The 23,778-nt window shown below is 39.3% G+C and overlaps 1 protein-coding gene across 1 annotated transcript in view; it reads left to right on the top strand.

Annotated features, from left to right (window-relative positions):
• The first annotated feature begins 6,961 nt into the window (after nucleotides 1–6,961).
• LOC135477962 (retinol dehydrogenase 12-like) overlaps nucleotides 6,962–23,778 on the top strand; it is a 38,434-nt gene continuing 21,617 nt past the window's right edge. Inside the window, exons 1-3 of the mRNA XM_064758199.1 lie at nucleotides 6,962–7,064; nucleotides 22,503–22,588; nucleotides 23,358–23,565. Of these exons, the coding sequence (XP_064614269.1) occupies nucleotides 6,989–7,064; nucleotides 22,503–22,588; nucleotides 23,358–23,565 (370 nt within the window). The 5' untranslated portion in view covers nucleotides 6,962–6,988. The remainder of the gene's footprint in view (nucleotides 7,065–22,502; nucleotides 22,589–23,357; nucleotides 23,566–23,778) is intronic.

Here is a 23,778-nt window from a genome sequence, read left to right as displayed (position 1 = left end):
GAATCATGCAAAGAGAATCAGTAAACAGTTTTCAGTGTAGTTGGAAAGGGGCATGGTATCTTCTAGGCGAGTGAGTGAAATCAGTATTCAAACCATGTACCATGCTAGAATATCAACTGTCGATTTTATTTTGATTGCAACTGTTCATAGATCCAATTGAAGTGGCGAGCTAATTTAACACGATGGATATACACAGTGCTAACCCCAGCTTAAGCGGGATTAGACACAAGCATGAAACAGAGTGCCAGAGGTTCGGGGCGCTCTGCCCATATTTACTTACAAGAATTATACTAAAAATTTTACTTGCTTGTGCCCACTTATCACTCAGAGCTGAGAGGTTAGTGCCAGGAAACAGGACTGATCGGCCCGACGTCAGTTTCATGTGACAGGGTAGGGTGTCATGTCTGGTGTGTTTGATACTTCGGTAGTAAGGACAACACCTATACTGACATATGACTGAAAAATTGCTAAATATGACGTTAAACTCAAAATATACATACATACATACATACATACATACATACATACATACATACATACATACATACATACATACATACACTGTCAAGTAACGCGAACTGGATGTTTCTGTTGGAATAACAGAATAAGTCTTTGCTATATAACATAACAGCCTGTAGCAATAACATAACACCGGCCCGGATAGCACAGTTGGTAGAGCGTCTGCTTCGGGACTGGTAGATCCAGGATCAATCCTTGATCGTGTCACACCTAAGACTTTAAAAGGGGAACCTAAGTTGTCACTTCCTCGCTTGGTGTTCAGCATGAAGGAGATAGTGCAACGACTGGGTGACCCGTATCAGTATAATGACTCGGGCGGGGCAGCTTACTTGCCTTCGGTAAGTCGTCTCAGTGAAGCAGCACTAAATAAAAGAGCGGTGGAAATCCGTCCTGCAACAAGGAGGCACATTACACGTACATGCACCCTAAGGATTCCTTCGTCGTCATATGACTGAAAAATTGTTGAGTACGACGTTAAACCCCAAGCACTCACAGCCTGTAGCAATAACATAATATATTCTGCCATCACTCAGATAACAGTGTCCTGCCATTTTAACAGTTTAGTTTCTACAGTATAATAGGAACGGGAATTCCGTACAAGCAGTAGGTACGCACTGACAGCTATAAACTATATTTTATGGAATGTATAAATGTAGCTACAAAATAACGTGATATTGAGAAGGATGACATTATTACACAGAATTAAAATCATATACAGCATATTATAACCTGTCTTAATTTCGGTAGTTAACCAATCGAATTTAAGCCCGATAGTTTGAAATAATGTAATAGTTTGGCAAAAATAAAGCGTATTAATCCACGATATTTTTTTTTAAATATTGGGAGAATTGTAGGTGTAATTAGAAATAACTTTGGTGTGACGTTATTCACGCAGCTCAAAACCAGTGCTGACAATGCAACTGTCACATATGCAGCGATACATGTATGTATACACATATTAAAAATTGTTCAGTATTAACTATTTGCAAATAGATCCTGAGAATATCCTGGTCAAAGAACGAAAGACGGCTTTTGTCTTCAAATATGCTACCAGAACGCTGTATTTTCCCCTATTTATTAATGGTATATTATTCCACTCAGTATAGGCTAACCCTCAGCATAGAGAAAACTGTTATACAATATCATAATATTTGGTGATATATTAATATGACAAATATAAATATATCTCTGATGTCACAATTAACCACCTCCACTAAAAAAATGACGAAGGGAGTATCATTAATGTTTCCTTTGACAGGAATTCCAGAGGTTCGTACTTGTATATATCGGTAATGCATTTTCTAATTCAATAAACAATTGTTATAGACAAGTCCTCTTAACCTCGTTTTTTGGAAAACCTTGACATATTTTTTTGACAAAAAGTCTCTTATTTTGTTCGTGTATAGCCAAATGGTTTTCCTCTACTCCCTTCATGCCAGGCGTCGACTGATGTACGATTCGAGACTGAACTGTACAAACTGACTTCGTTATACCCTTGGCGCCACCACAAGACTGGTGCTTTTTGTTTTTGATAACCACTGCAGATTTTCCGACTGTTTGACAAGTTACAGGCAAAAAACGGACCGAGAAAGTCTGGTTTTTAAACTAAGCACTTTGCCAGTTTTTCGGTTGCCCGTTAAAGCCGTTAAACCGTTATCCTGTTTCTGTCCGAGTTACCGAGTTAAATATGATTAATATCTCTTTTATCCAACAACGTTTGGTTTCCTTCATTGTTTTTTGTTTACATGCCTCGTTTTGAATTTGCCAACGACCAGGTGTGAATTTTACTCAATTATCCTCTCAGTTGCAAGTCGTAAAAACTACATGAAATGTCAAAAACATAACTGACTGGGCGTCGAACAATTAAATAGGAAAAAATGGCTCGTTGCTATTTCCAGGACAAAAAACATGACAAGTGCAGTGTGTCATGATTTATAATTCCTGGGATTTTTGTGCACCATGCACTGCAAAACAAACCATCAGTTGTCATGCGCGCTGTTGCCATTATTACATCCTTCGCCATGAAGCTATAGAGCTGAAGATGTATGTTATTACTATACGTCATTACAGAGGTAATTTTTACTTGAAATAGCGCGTGAAATGTAAAAAGTTAAAATATAGATGCAGTTGGACAAAAAGTTCACAGCTGCGTGGAAGACTTCTTAGTGGGATTCTTAACAGGCTTATGAAGGACATTTTGTAGTGAGAGTGAGTGAGATCAACGTGCATAATGGATGCCCCAACTAAACAGGAGTCGCACAGTAGGCCTAGTGTCATGTCAGTTTGTCGGAAGTATTTTGTACTTTTTCATAGAGGCAGATGACTTTTCAACCAATCAAATCACCATATCATATACCAATGCACTATACTCCTGACGCAGAGATGTAATACGCTCATGACCATCGTTAATTCAAGATACCGTAACATCCGGGATATGGTCAGAATAAATCTTTGACCAAGTGTATGTGCAGATGTAGTTGGGATCACCAGTGACCGAATACAGACAGGCTTGAAGTCTTCAGTGACCTAATACAGACGTACTAGGGATCCCCACTGACCGAATACAACAGACGTACTTGGGATCCTCAATGACCGAATACAGACGTACTAGGGATCCCCACTGACCGAATACAACAGACGTACTTGGGATCCTCAATGACCGAATACAGACGTACTAGGGATCCCCACTGACCGAATACAACAGACGTACTTGGGATCCTCAATGACCGAATACAGACGTACTAGGGATCCCCACTGACCGAATACAACAGACGTACTTGGGATCCTCAATGACCGAATACAGACGTACTAGGGATCCCCACTGACCGAATACAACAGACGTACTTGGGATCCTCAATGACCGAATATAGAGTTACTTGGTGTGTCGTGTTGATTGACAACCAATAGGGTTTTTAGCATTAACAAACTGTCATGTTCTATAATTGGATACTGAACAGTGGTTTTAACTGAACTTGTTGGTAAAACATGCCTCTGACTACATATTTACAGAATGTGTGGCAGTCTGAGAAACTGTGCCCATGAGGGTCATTCTTCGCAGTATACGACTCATCTCGGAGCTAATTGGTAACCAACCCGTAACTAAGTGATATAGATTGGATGGAGTTTACCTGTGGATAGGGTAGGTTGTTGAATACAAAAGTCCCTGTTGTTGGCGCCTTGATCTAACTTGCTTTGCTTCGTCTATGTAACTTTTTATGACCAGGAATTGTAGTTTTAGAGACATATTTTAGATTTTTAGAGAAAAAACCCCCCAAAAAACAAACAAACAAACAAAAAAACAACAACAACAGGAAATTCAAAGTAAAATCTAGTACACATGCCCTATACATGCGTACTAATTCTTAAAATGTTTGTCTTTATCACGAGTCTTAATTTGCACCAATCAGCGTGCAACAGTGTGCTACTTAGGCATGTGAGTGTCGTGTGTGGGTCAAGGACGGGGGGACTGCATGGCATCGTCTGCGTGTTAAGCAATGTTGTCATAGAAATCTGATCATGAAAGTGTATATTTCTGATGTAAAGCAACTGGAAACTTTGATCGTGCAAGATAACCTCCAAACCTGCATACTTAGGTCGACCAGTTGACCTAACACTACATGACTTGGGAATTTTCGCTAAAAGGTTGTTTTGCAAATTGTTGGTTTGATTATTTGTCTAAGAATTTATTACTCGACTGGGGATAGCCTGTGTTTATTTGTTTATTTCTTTGATCGGGTGTTTTACGTAACACCCTAGGGATTTTTTAACTGGCTTATTCTGGAGAAATTCGTTAAAAGAGAAGTCCAGTCATAAAAGTAAACGCTGAGAGAAGTGAAATGTTGATGGCAACAAATTGTATTTTTTTCACCTTGTTTACTTTTACTGTAAAACCTCATACAAGTGTAGAAAGTTGCTCATTTAGAGTGACGTGTATCGGTAGTACAATTACATACTTTGTGTAAGGTACACACGTCATTGTGGATGCGTTATGCAAACAACATGCAATCTGTACCACTGCATGATACGTACACAAAGCCAAGATGTATATCTGCTAATTACGCTGACGAAACCTCAAAAACAAATTCTCGCTGGTCTCGTTCGTGAATAGTATTGCTTGTTTTTGTATGACTCCGTTCTGATTTCGTACCTCAAATACGTTTTCAGTTATTTGGTGGTTTGAGTTAAACCTCGTTTTGGGAACTGGTGATGGGGGTTATTAACCTGCTCAAGAGCTGAGTAGGAAATAATTTTACTTTTCGAATATATTTGCATGACACTTCCACGTCCTGTTACTCAGTGAATAAGGAGACATGACAAGATAGTGTGTGGCGTGGTATCTATGACTGTTGGGGCTGTATGTCAGGTGTCTTTGGCATAATGTTTCAGTGAGGCAGCACTATTTCGCCATTGGCACCACAAAAGGGTAAAATTTATGTAACACGTCCACAATATCATGTATCAGTTGTGTACCACCGATACACATACATATATCAATTTGAATGTGCAAATGTCAATATACACAGTTGTATATTGACTAGCTTTTAGCGTGCTAGCACAATGACCCAGGAGCCTCTCATCAATTAATCGCTGTGGGTTCAAGTCCAGGTGGACTTCCTCACCGGTCGTATGTGGAAAGGTATTGCAGCAACCTACGGATGGTCGTGCCCTCCAGCTCCAAGGCGGGTTTCCTCCGACCATAATACAAGCGAAACATTCTTGAGTGCAGCGTAAAAGACCAATGAAATAAATAAATAAGTTTTAGAGAGTACCCGACAGACTAAACAAAAGAAACTGATACATGAATTTGCTCTTGGCGTTGCCGTTTTACCCGTAATCTATATACGGGCACTCGATGTTAACCAGTATTTTAATGTACCGTTACCTGTATATTTTTTATTTTATTTGCATAAACTTTGCTAAACAGTAGTTACAATTTTGCGTTAAAGGCGTTAATGAAATTGGGAGGCTCTGGTGATTGACAACTTATATTAACTCTGTATTTCATATACATACAAACTGGGCTTAATGCCATTCGTTTTGATACGCCGAAAGCTGGAAGCCATTTGTCCTTGCTGGGAATATTAATATTATACTTTTCGATCAGTGCTCTGTAGAAAACTGCAACGACAGCTTTTTGAAATTTGGTACATGTAGTAAACATGTCGCTGATATTATCTTTAGGAGTTTTAATGTATGTAGGTCACTTAGTTTGGCGGTCACATTGGATTCCGATTAAATCCTTTAAATATTTTCTTCTCAAGAACCAATGGCATACAGATATCTCTGAAATTTGATATGTACGTAGAGCAATACTGGTTACAAAAAACTTGAAAATGACATCAATATCCGTTTAGAATCTCGCCATTGGTAATAAACAACAAGTGTACAGACTACTTGGAAGCCGTGAAACTGCAGGCAGTTCTGGTTTATTTCATTATTGTTTAACCTCATACTCAAGGGTTTTTCACTTAAACTGGTGGTCAGTGTTATGGATCGAAAAAACACCCCGGCGTGTCCGGCGTAAACTATAAACCTCTGGCAAGTCACTGACGGACTTTTCCACATGTGGCGTACAGATATGTTTACCATACTTGTGGTAAGTAAACGGTCTTCCACAAACGTTAGTCGACACAAACTGTCTCCCAAGCGTCGTCGACTGTTTATTATCATCAAGGACCAACAAGCAGTCTTTTGATATTCAACCGGCGGGGTACACATACATGTATGAGTTACATTACAGGGTGCGATAAAATCGATGACACTCCTTTGTATTTACTTCATTATTACACGAATTTAACCAGGTTTTCTATGTAACATTCTCAACATCCTCTTTTTAAGAGGATGGTTTGTTCATGGAGGTTTGCCTTGAGTTCGACACCATAGCTTCCTAATTTGTTGCCTTTGCACGGTTTGAGAAACAACCTGTTGATTGCCTGCTCAAGTAGGTTGGCCTGTCGTCAAGCATTTGCCCACATCTCACCCATTTATGTACCAATTAGCAAATCTTTCATCGCAACCGCTCACATTCTTGTCATTCTGACAACACTACATGCGGTAAACCATAAGCCAAGGAAGTCAACTTGAGTGTTGATGAAGTAAACGTACTAATTGGCGTCAGTGAATTCGGCCGTCGTTTTCTCATCGGCTATAGGGATAAAGATGAAAGGAATATCGCCTATAGCAGCCCTTTATTAGCTAGACCTGTTATATTTTTTAATCTGGACTACATCTGTTAAGACGATATTTTCTTTGCCTGCTGGTGTGTTTATTAGGGTTGTTACGGCGCTCTCCCTCGTTCACCCACATCTGGCTGGCAGATTCACATATATACGAGTGACGGGTAGAGTACGGTAGCAGACCGCAGTTTGAAGCAGCCAGCGGTGAAAGCGGGCCGGCTCAGAGGAAAGCTTCAGCCAGCCACTAACCGTCCATCTGTACAGAACGTACCGTACTGGATTACAGTCTAAACATGGGCTCCACTCTGTCATTTCCTATCGTTCAATTGCCTGAAGATCGGATTTTTTTAATTACTGGAGGCAATACAGGTACGTGGTCATCTTCTTACACTATGTTACAAGAACGCTTGTTATGTATCTAAAATTATAAATTGAATATATCGCAAGATAGTTTCTGTAATAAAAACTCTATAAGATGTATACACTTTAAAATGTTTCCATATACACAGGCCACTTTATGAGAGCAGGTAGCCAGCTAGGTTTAAATATGGTAATTATGAATCTCAATGTGGTCGCTGGGAGTTCAAGTCCAGCTCATGCTGGCTTCCTCTCGGGCCGTACGTGGGAAGGTCTGGCAGCAGCCTGTGGATGGTCGTGGGTATCCCCCGGGCTCTGCCTGGTTTCCTCCCACCGTAAAACTGGCCGCCGTCGTATAAGTGAAATATTCTTGAGTACGGCGTAAAACACCAATCAAATATATAAATAAATTAAATTATGAATATCGTCAGAAATTCTGCTTCAATCATTTTCCAGCTTCTGTGGCATTTAACTGGCTCAGCTTGAGCTAGTCCATTAATTTAATGCACACAGCAATCAACAGCTATAATATGAAACGGATTACAAAAGAAAAGCAGCAAGGCAATTAAGGCTAACTGCCATTGCAAGAAGTTATTTTGTGATGAAGCACCACAGAAGTTTCGTTGTCTGAGTGTTACAAGTAAACTTTCGCAAAGTAGCAAGACAAGGCTTTCACCGGCTCAGTTGTAGAAGTCTTGTTCATAAAAGTTGTTCATAAAGTAGCATGTCAAGACTTTCGCTGGCTCAGTGCTAGAAGTTGCCTTTCAGAGAATAGTGAGATATTGCTTTCGCTGGTTGAAAACCCGAAGTCTTCATGAAATACCGAGACAAAACTTTCGCTGGATAAATGCTACAAGTCTATCATGGAGAAGCAAGGCAAGTACTTCGCTGGCTCAGTGCTAGATGTCATTATTCATGAAGGATCGATACAAGCCTTTCGTTAACTCATTGATAGAGATCGTTTTAAAAAAGTAGCGAAAGGCTTTCGATGGCTCAGTGCTAAAAAGAGTCTTTCATAAAGTAGTGAAACAGAGCTTTCGTTAGCTCAGTATACTAGAAATCGTATACGTTCGCTGGTTAAGTGCTAGAAGTCGTCTTTATTAAATTAGCAAGTGAAGACTTTCGGTTGCTGAACGCTAGAAGTCTTCATGAAGTAGCGAAAACAAGGCCTTCATGGATTTAACGCTAGAAATCATCTTTCATAAAGTAGCAAGACACACCTACCGCTAGCTCGGTGCTATAGAAATCATCGGTGCTATAGAAATCATCAAGTGTTAGAAGCCGTCTTTCATGCGGACCACAACCCTTGGTGAATGAAGTCGCGAGTTCGAATCCAGATGCCGGTGCTGACTGAATGACTTGGCTGATTTTACGTCAGGAAGTCTGATAATGGTCAACCGCACTATGACCTGTTTGTTGCTCTTCCTGTAAACATGAGCACAGTTGTTCAGATAATCATGAAAGTAGAGGGCCCTTAGCTATGCAAGCCGATAGCGTCTACTAGCCAACGCCGTATCATTGGCTTATCACAATCAAAAGTTAAGGGTAAGGGGTTAAGCTGTAACTTTAAACGCTAATCAAACAAGCAGTATTGCAGATTTAAGCTATGTCATAAATCTCACTTACGAACAACCAACAATCTGGAAAAAGACGCCCGGGAAAAGCGACCAAAATTTCGTTCATGATGAAACAAAACAGCGCAAAGTCAACAGCTTGTAACGATGAAGCCACGTACTAAACTTCAATTCATTACAAACGGTTGTGGAAAAATGTCCAGAAAACTGTGTTGAGAACAGCTCAAAATGTCACGAAAAGTCTGAAGCTCGAACTTGGTCTGTAACTCATCATTTTGAATCGGTATGATCCATCCCAATTCTATGTGACGAACTGTTTTGACAAAAAAAAAATTCTGGAAAAGTCATTCTTTACCGAACTGAAAGACTGACGGACTGAAAGACTCACGGACAGACAGACTGATGGACAGACAGTACCTATTGTACCTCAGACTAATCTTAGATTGTATAATTGATTTTCATAGACGTTTTGTTATATTTGATATAAGGGTACGAAATATATATGTATTAAGATACACCAACTGTTATACCTTATAATACCAGCCGATCTTTAAATGTATACCGATGTACATTCCTATCTTTGTATGACTTATTAGCTTGATACTAATGTATTACATTTATATATATATGTATATATATATATATACATATATATATATATATATATATATATATATATGTCTGGAGGAATGTCTTTATGCACAAATGGAGACCTTCCGGTCGAATATTGTGCATGCATGCGGCCATAATTTATAGGTCGCCCCTGTGTCTAAAGTGTGTTGAAGCTTAGCCTTAAACAAAGCAATCTGTGAATCACCGTGTCGATTAAATTCCGTGCTCTTAATACGACAATAATGGGATCCATTGCTCAGCATCTGTACGAAAGGGTCTCAGTTTTATTGATTTGCACACATAGATTTATACAGCTTGTGAAGGTATTTGGTATATATAGTTACCCAGGTGTGACGTCCCTTGATAAACTAATACTAGTTAAACCTGAAGCCCTGATCAGTATGTGTTATACTATGTATATACGTTACATACTTATTATACGTACTGATGTATATACTTAGCGGTAATGTTCGACGGTAATCAGCTTCAGTATCAGTCTTTGAATTCCAGACTATGTACCAGATTGAATCCCAGTTTCTTTGTCAGTCTTACCGGCTTGTTTATCAATCTTCCAGGATCTTGGTTGACTTTTGAATTACAGTCTCTGTACCAGTCTTCGAATTCCGTCCTCTGTACCAGTCTTTGAATTCCAGCTTCTGTGTCATTCTTCTAGCTTCTATAGCAATCTTCCAGACGCTCTATCAATCGTTGAACTCCGTTGAAGTCCGTTAGTCAGGTAAACTAGTCCCATATTCAGTTAAAGTGTCAGTTATTCAGGTAAAGTAAGCCCGTTAGTCAGGTAAAATAAGCCCGTTAGTTAGATAAAATAAATCCGTTAGTCAGGTGAAATAAGCCAATTAGTCTGGTAAAGTGTCCGTTAGTCAGGTAAATTAAACCTGTTGTCATGTAAGGCGTGCATTACTTAGGTAGAATGTCCGTTAGTAAGGCAAAGAAAGCCTGTTAGTCAGGTGAAGTGCCGTTAGTAAGCTCGTTAGTCAGGTAAAGTGTCAGTTAGTTATGCAAAGTAAGCTCGTTAGTCAGGTGAAGTGCCGTTAGTCAGTCAAAGTAAGCCTGTTAGTCAGGTAAATTGTCCGTTAGTCAGGCAAAGTAAGCTCGTCTTTCAGGAATCATGCCAGTTAGTCAGGTAAAGTAAGCTTGTTTGTCAAGTAAAGTGTCCGTTAATTAGGTATTACATTATATGAGATATTTACAATGTCATCCGAACACACGTTCTTTTTCACACCACAGAGCCTATTAGCTTTTTTTGTGAACGGAACAATAACTGTTTTAGTGCAAATAATGTAAACAGATAACGGTGTGAAATGCCCCAAAGAACGGGATTCATCGGGAAACGTCCATATTTTATAGTCAGTGTTAGTCAGTCCGTCGTTCAATCAGGTTAGCGGCTCAAGCTTTTGTTATTAAATGGACACTCCAAGGTGTAAAAAGATCTGTAGAGATGCCGTGGAGCTTAGCCAGGGACATACGCGTCTTGTTCGTGCTATTTTTTTTCTCCAGCAACGTATTCACTTTTTATACACCAAGGCGCCACTCTCTTCTACCAACATGCCTGAATGGGATACATATTGCCTATATTTTTTCATATGAAGCCGTTTATGGTCAGTCGACAATTCAGCCGGCCAGCTATAGCCAGCCAATCAGCCACACAGATCGTGTCGACACCGTAAATGTACGAGCTCAAAGCAATCTCTGATGTGACCTGGAATATATATCGTAATGTATGCCTGCATGTGGTTTTCACACATATATTTCGCTTCCCGAGGGAGACGCCCCCTTTTTTCTGTTATTGATGAAATGTGGATTTTCTCCGGCACAATTCCACACCCACTTCTGTCATTTTGTTCAGGAGCCATATACAGTTTATGTGGGTTGTTTCACGTGACTCCCACTGTATCAGTAACTCACTCCTGCCCATGTGGAACTGTCAGTAGATTGTATCCACAACACGATCACTTACTCGCCATCACTTACACCCTACTCGGGTGGTCCGATTGAAAGCAGCTGCGGTTCACGGTTCGAATCCAGTTCATCCCGCTGGAGTTATCGCTATTTGGATTTGTTTCATTTTTACGGACGACAAAGATTTGTTATCACAAAATAAATGCAAAGACAGATGGGTATTAACACAAAACTCTAATGCCCAAGATACCAGTACCATTAAGATTATCTTTCAAGAAGTTCTTTTTATGCGATTATTTCCTGGGTTGAGCTAACATGGAACTTCCGACGTCAGAAGTGTAATATAAACACTGCATTTTCGTACAAACGGTGAAGATACTACGCGTGTTTAACCCGGTGTGTAATGTTGTCGCATTTTCGGAGAAAACCTTATAATCTAAAAATAGCCGGTTCATTAGCCGTTCTTGATAACAACCACATATGAGATATATGGCTGAATATACTACTACAAAGCGGATTGTATTCTGATTGTTGTGTGTCTTTTTTTACTGTCAAAGTCACGGAATGAATAAAAGTCCAGAAATTACCATTCGCTGGTACAGTGATGAAAAAGCTACATTACAGCGGATGTGTTCTTGCCGAGGTGCTTGTACCTAGATTTTTTTCTCTCGGTCTAATGACACCTGGGGGGGAAACAGCTGATGTAAAGTCAAGAACGCATACTATCTAAAGAGTGAGGCGTTCAGCCTGGAAATTTGCCTGGCATGTATAGCCGTTAGATTTGTAGTGTGCCAACAGCGATCACACTTCTAGTTAAGTGCTCACTTCTTGGCTGGTGTTTCGGGGAAGATTGATTGCTTACATGCATTTCTTGAGGAGACGGAATTGCTGACGTTGTTAATAATAATGTAGCTCCAGAAGAAATTCTATCATCCTAGTCATTTAGCTATAGGACGATAGCCATTAAGCTGTCAATAAAATACCAGTTTTCTCCATCAATAATACTGGTGATCATCGCACATATTTTAAGTGAAATATTCTTGAGTGCAGAGTAAAACACTTGCGCGATTTTTTTTAGAACAGAATGGTTTAAATATGTGCGGAAAGTCGTCATATTTACCGTTATTTTTATATTTTAAAAAAGTCTTTCTGGGCAAATTATGTAATGTTTGCTTCTACTTCCGTTACCAATCATTGATTCACGTGCGTTTAATTTGATATACGAATCAGAATATTTGGTAACTGAAATGTGTGTACACATTATTTTATTTATACAGTACCACCATGCTTGTAAAACGGATATTAAACTATAAGCCAATGGGAATGTTCAAAAAGAGTTGTTTTCGAATTTTCCATATCGTCTAGCTAAGAAAACATACCATGCGGCAATGCACTGTTAGTACCCCTCGATTGTACAGTAGCTGTTGTGACAGTGTGTTTACCAGGTAATGGAGTCACATGCCCAATGATCTTGAGAAATAGGTCAAGGTGACTGAAATAAGCAGGTTTCTTCTAGATGACTACATACACGTTATGTTGTGCTAGTTCGAAGAAAATTGTTAGTAGAGATAGAGAGCTTACAAAATATAAATTTTAATGATGCCGTGACCCTGAAAAAAATGTCCAAGATCAAAGAAAACGAATAGAATTTATTCCATATCTAATTAAGCGTACATGTGTTATAATTTAGGTAATCCTGGCTACAACCGTTTAAGAGACTTTTATTAAGAAAATAATGGACGGACGGCCTGACGGACTGGCACCAAGCACTATATAGCAATACTAGTAGGCCCAGTTTTGACTGAGCGTTACAGAACCGACAGGCAATAAACGCTGGCTTCGCGCCCGCAACCTCACTTGTTGCTCCATGAAACGAAGCACGCAATCTCACTTGTTACTCCATGAAACGTAGCCTGCAACCTCACTTGTTACTCCATGAAGCGAAGCCCGCAACCTCACTTATTACTTCATGAAACGAAGCACGCAACCTCACTTGTTACTCCATGAAGCGAAGCCTGCAACCTCACTTATTACACCATGAAACGAAGCACGCAACCTCACTTGTTACTCCATGAACCGAAGCCCGCAACCTCACTTGTTACTCCATGAAACGAAGCACGCAACCTCACTTATTACTCCATGAATCAATCAGCTGCATTCAACCGAGACTGAGGCTTTACATTCAGAACCACATTCTTCCAGGAAGTCATATTTACAGACTCAATCGTCGAATATCAGCTTCCAAAGATCAACCTTCCAGCCGCTGTTTCAATTGTTGAATTCCAGCTTCTGTACCACCCTTCCGTCCTCTGTGCCAATCGTGGAATTCCAGCTCCTGTATTAACTTTGCATCCCCTGTGCTATTTGTTTGAATTCCAGCATCTCATTCAAACTTTTAGCCTCGATGTCAATCTTTGAATTCCATCGTCTGTATTAATATTTGAATTCCATCCTCTGTACCAGTTGTTGAATTCCAGCCTGTGTACCAGTCTTGGAATTCCTGTTTCTGTATTACTCCTCCAGCCTCTGCGTTAATCTTTGAATTCCAGCCTCTGTACTAATCTCTGAATTCCAGTGTCTGTATCAATCTTTGTATTCCAGCTTCTGAGTCAGTCTTCGGTTTCCATCTTGTGTATCAATCTTCCAACGTCTATGGCAATCTTTGATTTCCAGCCTTTGTGTCAATATTCCACCCTCTATACCAGTCTTTGATTTCCAGCTTATGTATCAATATTCCACCTTTTATATCAATCTTTGAATTCCAGCGTCTGTATCAGCCTTCCAGCGTCTGTCTCAACCTTCCAACCGTTGTATCAGTCTTCCAGCTTTTACATCATTCTTCACCCACCCAACTCTGCATGTTCGTCCCATGTTCCGTTTTGCCACTGTTTTGTGCACTGCATAGAACATATCACCGTTGAATTTACGGTATTTTTGCCTGTGATTCTCCCTGCCCGGAAGTCGTGACTGACAACAGTTTCTGTTCGGCGTTAAGAAAAGTCAATATCTTTGTAGACCCAATTTGCCCTCCATTCGCTCAAATGTGACATCGGTTCGCCATCATCAATATGGAAATGGGTTATTCGTTAAGGAGATTCGGCTGTTTCAACACGCTATTTTTTCTACCCAGATTCCCCTAAGTAACCCTTAATTGCTTGGCCATGTGTCAGAAAGTAGCAAAGCCACGTTTGATATCTTCGCAATTTACACAATACATATCTGTTCAAGCCTGCTTCACGCTTTTGATGTTTAAATATGTAACACAGATGTATCTAACGTTTCAAGCGTCGCACTCAAAATGACCCGTGCTGGAGAAGTTCTTAAATGTTATGCGGTTCACGAAAACTGTAGGATCGAACCCAGCAGTTGGCAATTTGTCTGAGGTTAACTTTTGTTTTCTTTCAAATAATATGATGTGATTTATCACATTTATCATCTAACTAGTATTTTACGCCATGTTAAAATATATTTCACTTATGTCAACCTTTTATAAAATCAAGGAAGGAGACAACAGTATTTCTTTCGATGCTTTAAAAAACACAAAACTGTGAAAGCTGGAGTCCACCTCTCGACCTTATCAAATTGCCAGGGTGCAATTATTTAATGCTCAACACCGAATAAACTAGATAGGATTAATATTTTATCAGATGAAATATGGAACACGTGACATATGCACACTCTTGTATGTGTAACTTCAAAATGCTGTATATGCCTGGTTTGGAAATACACATACTCTGGTGACAAATTGCATCATGACCAAAGTTTCTAGAAGTGCTCCCTCTCTTCTCTGAATATATCTAATTGGTCTTAATATTGTCATACGCCTGTGAATTTGAATCTGCTTGGTCGTATAGGCTCGCAGTTGTTGGCTTGTAAACCAGGTAAACATCGATCATTTCCATATAACGTTATGTCGACATGAATGGAAGATTTCGCTACCCAAAGTTGTGTGGATGTACTATACCTCGGTATAGGTCTACGCTGGCACAGTTTATAATCTAAGAATTTCCCTTGTAGATGTTCTTGAGGACGGCGATATAAAACCCAGTGAAATAAATAAATAAAATTTAGTCTTGCTAGGAAATGTGTGAATATGACAGCAAGAAACAAAATTTAATGCAGATCTGTTAAAACAAGCGTGTGGTGGTAAAACCTCGATCAAACAGTGTTGCTGTCATTGCACATTATAATCAGCAGGTACAGGTCACTATAGGAACGTAGCGATGGAGGGAGTTTGAGGGGGGTCCCTCTGAAACCCCAATAGCCCTTGCGCAAATCTAATCTATAGTTTCTGCAGCTATACAGATGAATGGTAGCTCGCGTAACAAAACATAACTTTCAGGTCGTCTCCGTTAGCCAAACAGAGTTAGGGTAAATCACGGTGTAAATAGGGCGTGCATATTGCCCCACGTTTATCTTATTAGATAAAGTCTACCCCAAACTGTTTATGTAACTTGATATTTTTTTTTTGCCATCCAACACATTTGTTGAGAAACCTAATTGAGCGGAGGCTCGTTGATTTCATTTCGCGAGACACTGCTACAATGTGGTTATCTGTTCGGGAAAGGAGCCGTTCCGGTAATTTGTACACCCTTCCCAGCATCTTTCCAGGCTCTTCACTTTTGGGTAATAAATGAATAACTCATTATTGGTGGGGTACCAGTTGATTTACTGTAACCACATTCATAAGTGACGAGCCTGAAAATTCACTTAATCAGTCAATGCATATATTGATAACGCAACAAGTCTACCTTTCTACCAACCAAGGACTCAATTAATTAACAAACCAAGTAAGATTCAATCATTTTAGCAATCAAAACTGTAACAATTTAACCCATAACTTAAGCGGATGATTAAAAACCAATCAGTGAATGATAAAAACATTCAAAATACAAATCTTTCGGTCAAATTATAAACACCACAAATGAGACAATAAACAATACAAGATTTATACCATACCTGACGCCATCACAGTGACGAAACAAACAGGAGACAGTCTACTAGAGTGACTGACCCGATGAGTGAAAAATGAGGCAACGTGATTGGCCAAAAATAAGACTTTAGTTAAGAAATGGCCGCCCACGTGCGGATCTCTTGAATACATAGGACTATTATTTCAGAAAATGAGATTAACTGTAATACTGTTCATTTGAATATCCCGTTTTCGACAAACAACAAATATTTTCTTTTGAAATACATATAATAAAGAAAGGCGAAAACCTTTTTCTTCAATATGAAGTGGTGTATAGAGTATATAGGCTGCAATATGTCCGCCACGAGTAGTTCTTGACAACTCGTTCAGATTAAACTGGGCGTGGATGTTTCTGTGCCTGTCTGTTCTGTGCTTGGGGATATCTCAAACTGTTTACACATTCTGATCAGGGTCGGTAATCCTTCCAATCAGCCAGGCTCCGGTGGAGCTGATGTCGTTTACAGAGTCGTGTCTGTTCTGTGGGGATGAGTGCACTGAGTATGCTAAGATTCCATGAACATAGTGAACCACAGTCTCAGTAATTTGTACCCCCCACCATCACCACCCACCCCACAGCTCCAAGGGAGGACGTATGCTGTGAAAACTAATTAAGGAATGGATATTTCAAAGGAGAAAAACCGAAGGAATTGTAAAGAAGTACTTTTTAAGTTTATATTAACCTCTAGATATCCGCTGCAAAAAAATCTAACGTTATTACAGTGAATATGTGAAGCAGTCAGTCATTCAGTCAAATGAAGCCTGAAATGTTCGTGATACCAGTGTACTATTACAAGGTCGTGATTGTTCTGTGCGGGAAATGGAGCAAATGTTCACCGAACAACCCCAGAATTATGATGAAACGGAAAGCTCAAACGATAGCCAGATATCCAAAATGACAGAGAACGTCTTTGTACTCGGTAAACTCTTAAACTGTCCGATATATTTATGAAAATCAATAAGCCAGGCATTGAGTTGGAGACCTTATGGGATCTCCCACTTTAACACAACGCCATGTTGGTCAAAAATTAGCCACGGAAATGACAAATAAAATGGAAATCCGCTAATGTTTGAAATTAGATATGTTCTTATTAAGTTACACGAAAAAAGAAAGTCGGTGGGAAGAGCAACGACTGAAACTCAAATCTATATTTTTAGAGTATTGTCTGAAGTCAGTTGTTTGTTTTGTTTGTTTCCTTTTTCTTTCTTAGAGCAGAAAATAGAAAAATCTTAAAAATAATAAAATAGCATAGTTGTCTATTTTAAATTGCTATAAAACACCTTAAATGAATGTGTTTTATTCCCCAATTTATTTTTTAAACACAGCCAAAATGACATTTTATGACAATGTGATAGAAGTTAAATGGGTGTTCTTTTTTCTATATACTCTCTCTTTGTAATATGTTTGCCCAAACTTTTGCAGTATACACTTTTTCTTGACCTAGTATAGAATGAAGACCAAGACATGATGTGTGTTTTATAAGTGCGGAAGCCGACTGGGTGATTTCACTCCAATACAGCGAATCTGTGAAACCTTGGGGTTAAACAAATTAAAGAAATGATGAAAAAAGTGCGGCTCTTCCCGCTAAGTCTATAATTGAAAGGAAGTGCTTCCAAAGTTAATGGTATTAATTGAATTTACGTAAAATACGCAGCGCTTTTAGACAATTATGTCCTCTCAGGTCGTACGTGAGAAGGTTTAGCATCATCGTGGGTTTTCCTACACCACCATAATGCTGGTCATCGTCGCATAAGTGAAATATTCTTGAGTACGGCGTAAAACACCATTCAAATAAATAAATGCTCTATTTTATACGACAAAAAAGGAGTGTAAACACTTACATTTAAATACATGGAGTAGGTGTACAAAGCATACTGTACAAACACAAGCATCACATATAATCGAATTACGTACACTTCAGGTACACTGGTACCTCAGGTATAGCTGTAATTTACATCATATTGCTGGATATTTTATTTTTGTGTATACCTATACAGCGATTTGGCTGCGAAAAATGCATGCGGCGAGGTATTACTATAAGATCATCTTACAGTCAGAGAACTTTGTCTTCGGTGAAAGGTAATGTGTCCCAAACTGCCACCAGGTTTTGCTGTAAATATACATTAATTGTCCACGGGACGCAAGAGGTCCGTGTTCATACCCAACCTTGGACAAAAAAATTGATCCCCTGGACAACATTCGTATGGCCACTTGCGTAGTTTAACTTTCGTTGAAGACCACTTGTCTTCCACCAATATGGTGTGCATATCGGTGCCAAAGGTGGGTTGTTTACGTCGATTACTCCGGATTCCTCCGCCATTAGCGTATAAGTGAAGCATCCTTGAGTATAATGTTAAGCATAAACACATACATAAATAAATAGATAAATAAATTAATACATTACATAGTAAGAGGGTGGTGCAACGTTTAAGGGACAATTGACATCGCAATTTTTAAGTCTAAGACGACCTTTGGATTGCATGAAAAGTGGGTAGGTGAGTGTTAAGATAAAATGAACGCTAGGCCCGGATACGGGCGTGTGGTTACCTCTGGACTTTCAACCGCTTGTCCGGATACATCTAATTATGTATGTACTAATCAACCTTCTCTAAGTTCTCACAGACAACACCCGTCTGTTCGTAATTAATACGGACCAGAAGGCCCCTAACCACGGTTGTGTTTGCCACCGTCCCCATCCACCCCTATCTCAAAGGGCACTGACAAGCAGTGTTCCCTTACGCTGAGAACGGCCTCGTGCGGTTAGCACGTTTGTCTACTAGATATGACAGGCGGAAGGTCAGGGATTCGAATCCGTGACAGGTCAAACCCCGGGTCCATTTGGTTTAATTGTACATAGACGATCCGAGATCAGTGAACATGACTTGAAGTACTTGAAAAATGAAGACACCTTTATGACGTGTTAGAAAGTGCTCATACCTGTAGACTAGCAGCAACTGTTTGAGAAGAGCATTTTGTAGGTCATTAAAAGCAACATTATTATGTACTTTGTCTCAAGTGGTCGGTTTATATATGCTCTGTCTGGGAGTTTAATTTACTCCTCACTGTCATAAGGATTTCAATAATGACTCCCTTAATCAATCAATCAATCAATATACCAATCAATAAATCAGTCAATCAGCGAATCAGTCAAGCAGTCAATCAATCGATCAGCCGATCGATTGTCCAACCAAAATAATCCAACCCTGCAACATCCCATGTATGTATTGACATAAAATGATTTTATCGGACGATAACAAAATTTTCGAGTTGAGGACACGATATATTATATGCTGTCGTTCTGAAGGATAATATCTGGTATTGGAACAAGCTAACATGACCCAAGATTAGAATAATCTACGTCATAAGGAATTATCTCTAATGGATTTCTTCTACCTAAGTAAATTTACCGTTCCGCGTCTTCCGCTACGCGCTGCTGGATAACTGAAGTTGGCGCGTGCCAGAAAACTAATGGGCGGAAGTAATTAAGTCATGCGTATTATATTACCGCCCCACAAATATGGAGAAATTTTAGTGCGTGTTGTAAAAAAAAAATATTTTTTTTTTATCTTATCAGCACTGGCTTAATGGAATGAATTATCTTTGCACAATGGCTCTTATGATGAAAAGAATTGAATATTACATGCAATTCATAGGGCTGCATATTGTGAAGAATGCTCACAGTTCCTTTCTAAAAGGACGTCGAAAAAGAAGAGAAACTGTTCTGTTTTTATGCATCCATTACGAGTGAGAATTTCGTTTAATATCAGGCAGCAGAGTATTGGATTGTTGAAGAAGTGAAAAGAATTGCACTCCTGTCTAAGCCCGACACCAGGATGGAATCCCTTATATACTTCTGTTCGATGTTGTAATGTCTGTTATTTATTTATTTGACTGCTGTTTTATGTCGTATTCAAGAATATTTCACTCACGCCGTGAGTATAAGTGAAATATTGTTGAGTACGGCATAAAACACCAATCAAATAAATAAATAAATAAACATCTGTTTTGATTTGCTAAGGCTCGGAGTTTAAATTCACTTTCAATATCTCATTTGGTTTATATCACAACGATATCTCTTGAAAAATATCAACCTAAGGCACAGCTATATATGTCGTGCTGCATCACTGGAATAACATGTCGATAACACTCGTCACTCGGGCGTTCTATATGCTGCTCAGCCCAAATGCCCAAATGTGTACTGAAGCCAAGCGGGAAACGCGATATTTATTTTGTGTGGAAATCTCAATAATTTGTCTATCAATATAATTAAAGACGCGCAGCATCAAGAATAAAACCATAGCGGTGATGACAGTGTGATAGCTGGCAAATGGTCTCTCGTAGCCGATGAAATATGGCCTCTTGTCATATAAATGCATAAATGGAAGCAAATAACATGTTAACATGTTAAGTGCACTTTTATTAGGCGTCTAGAATTACTCAAAATGCTGTGTTGTCATCACATTTTACATACAGTAACATTTAATCAATGCAAAGGGACCAGGAACCTTACTTCTAAATATAAACTTGTAAACACGTATCGGGTGAAGCCTGATTTGTGTCAGACCAAGAAATCCAGGGTCTAAAAGTGGCATGCCTTCCCTTAATCCCTATCCCTTTATCGCAAAATCCCGTGGCTCTTTGCGAGATTTTCGTGGAAGTCGAATACCGCTTTTTATGCCAGAACACGATTGACATATATGCGTTAAAGATTTATCTCCACCTTCAGGGAGATAAATTCGTGGGTATTCATAGGCTCAGTTGTGCAGAAGTGTTAATAACCCTCAGAAATGTCACTGTGGCACCACACGTTACAAACATTACATAATATAGGTTGACGGCTTAGCAAGACGGGTGCACATGCACTTAAGAGTGTTACATAAAAGTTCATTAATATTTATAAACACGTTTTTATTGGTTCGTTGAGGCTACATCGAGGACTGGAATTCCATGCAAGGAATTAATACTCCAGAATATATAGGAATCCCCAGGGGACACATTATCTGATTTTGACCCTCCCTCATTTTTCTCACTTTCTGCTTATGTCCTTGACAAGGGCAAGCAAATGCATAAACATGACCGTCCGTCATAAACGCCAAAGGGAATTTGGCTATTTTATCCATTTGTATAAAATGACACCATCTAGCATGGAACGGAAGGCAAAAACTATATCTTACTTTTATGCAAGATGTAATAACTAAAATGTATCACAAAGTTGCGATTTTTTTGTGAGATTGTGATAGCGAAACTCAATCCAACGATGGAAAGGCGTCCAAATTTATCAAGATTTCGACATAGGCGGTGAACCAAAAGTATATACGTGTTGGAATCGGGAACATTTAAAGGAAAAGACCTCTAATTATCGAAGTAGGCATCACTAAATATACCACTAAAAACTATGCACAAATTAACTTTCATTAATTTGTTTAAATATTTTTGTGAAAGGAGTTAAAGGCGCTTAAAAATTTGAATTCTAAGGTGGGCTTTATGGACCGTACTATCAGAGGTTAGGAATTCTAATGTCACAGGAAGTTTATCCAAATCTAATCACGACATTGATTGTTGGAACAACTCTTTTTACGTATGAGTAAAAGATTACTGAAATAATGTTCCTGAATATTCCTTCCTTCTGGTGATCATCGGGACAAAAAGGTGATGTGACATCGGAGTTCCTAGATACCGTCAGCATGGCTCATAAAGCCCACCATAGTATTCAAATGATTGAATGCTTTGTCAACACTCTAAAAAATCTCACAAAAAATCTAAAAAAAATGAAATGAAAGCATTAATACGCAATGAATAAAAGTATTTTTATGCATAGTTTTCAGTTGTCTGCATGTTGAACCTGACTTTCATATATTAGGTTTCTTTTACTTTAAATGATTCGGGTTTGATGTAGCCATGAAGTTTATTGTTCACCTCTGCCTTTGCGATGGAGTTTTGGTGGAAAACTGGTAAATAACTGGTATAGCATTTCTCATGCATTGTAAGAGAACAATGGTTAATCCAGCTTGGACCCGAGTGGCCACTACTCGGGAAAAGGCGTTCCATTGTGGTCGGCTCTCTACAAAAGGATACCGTCGTAATAAAACCGAAGTAATCTTGAAAGCCATGTGAATCATATTCAACGCGCCAGGACATCGTGTTTCGGTGAGGCAGCGCTATAAACATGACGAGGGTTGGGGGTGGGGGGGGGGGGGGGGGCGGTGTCCATGCCATGAGAACATGTAAAAGACGACTTTAATGAATATGTTGCTAGCATGAGATGTTTTCAAAGCTTAACGAAACATGGCTTTCTTGAGAACTGATAATCAAAAAGGCAGTGCTTTCACAAGTCAGTGTGCTGTACTTGTTTTTTTTTATTTTCAATTCTTCAGGAATTGGTTATGAAACTGCAAAACAAATAGCCACGATGGGAGGTCACGTGATTATCGCGTGTCGAAATGAGGTCAAGGCCAAAGCGGTGAGCGAACATTTTATTACTTGTAACTCATGAAGTTGTGTTTCAAAATTTAAGCTGACATAAGTTTCTTCCCATAGCAGTTGTATGTTTTCTAGTTTTTAATCAGTGTATATGTGGTGGGATATACGCTCCGAATGACATTCACTTAATCACCTAATTCAGTCATCTAATAGCTACTGAGTTAGCCAACTGGTGCAACATCTTCTGAGCTATAGCCAAATCACTCAGTCTGTAAGTTGTCAACAAATCAATTCATATGCAACTGCGTGAATTAAAATTCACTAGATATGTTACAGTTGTAAGAAAATCAAATTTCAGCCTTTCTGGCAAAACTTTTTCATTTTTTCATCATTTTGTATTTTCCTGTATATATATGTCACACGTCACATATCGCCTGTTTAGCCCGTGATGCATTTATGTGATTGTGGCTTAGCGTCAGTTTTATGAACGGTCGTGAAACCGGAAGGCCCGACGTAAACCACCCACCTTTGGCAAGCTAATGGCGAATTTTCCCTTAAGTGATGTACAGTTGTGCACACCATTTTTGTGGAAGACAAGTGGTCCTCAGGGGATGTTAGACACCTTATTGTTACCAAGGCCCCACAGGCAGTGATGGCAGAGGAATCTAAAAATTCTAAAGTCCAAGCTCAGATTTGAACCCACACCTCTTGTGTCCCGGGGATTTAAAGGCAAGCGAGTCTAACAACTAGAACACGGCCTACTTCATAAATGGCTATGATAGCACTGATTCACATTTATTTTTTGACAGGCCGTGGAAAAGATGCAGCAGGAGTTCCAAGGTGCCAGGAAAGACGGCAAACTCAGCGACATTACAAGAGAAAAACTGAATGTTCAGTACATGATTGTGGATTTAGCATCTTTAAAATCCACAATGGCTTTCATCGAGAACTTCATCGCTTCTGGAAATCCGCTACACGTGCTAATCTGCAACGCGGGAATTGGATTCGCTCCGAGAAGTAAGTTTGCGCATGTCTTCATGCATGATATCCATCGAAATCTGGGGTCTGGATCTGAAGTATTTTTAATGAAGTGTTGGCTACATGCCAGCTTCAGTTTCTCTAAATGAGAGGGACTAGTTTCTTTCGACGGAGGATGTATGCATGTGGAAGTGTGCATCTGACCACAATTATACGCACCCGCGCAACCCTTTGCCTCTGAAATTAGCTTCT

The sequence above is a fragment of the Liolophura sinensis genome, chromosome 11 (genome assembly GCF_032854445.1).
Source record: "Liolophura sinensis isolate JHLJ2023 chromosome 11, CUHK_Ljap_v2, whole genome shotgun sequence".
Lineage (NCBI taxonomy): Eukaryota > Metazoa > Mollusca > Polyplacophora > Chitonida > Chitonidae > Liolophura > Liolophura sinensis.
This window is presented reverse-complemented; position numbering and strand designations above follow the sequence as displayed.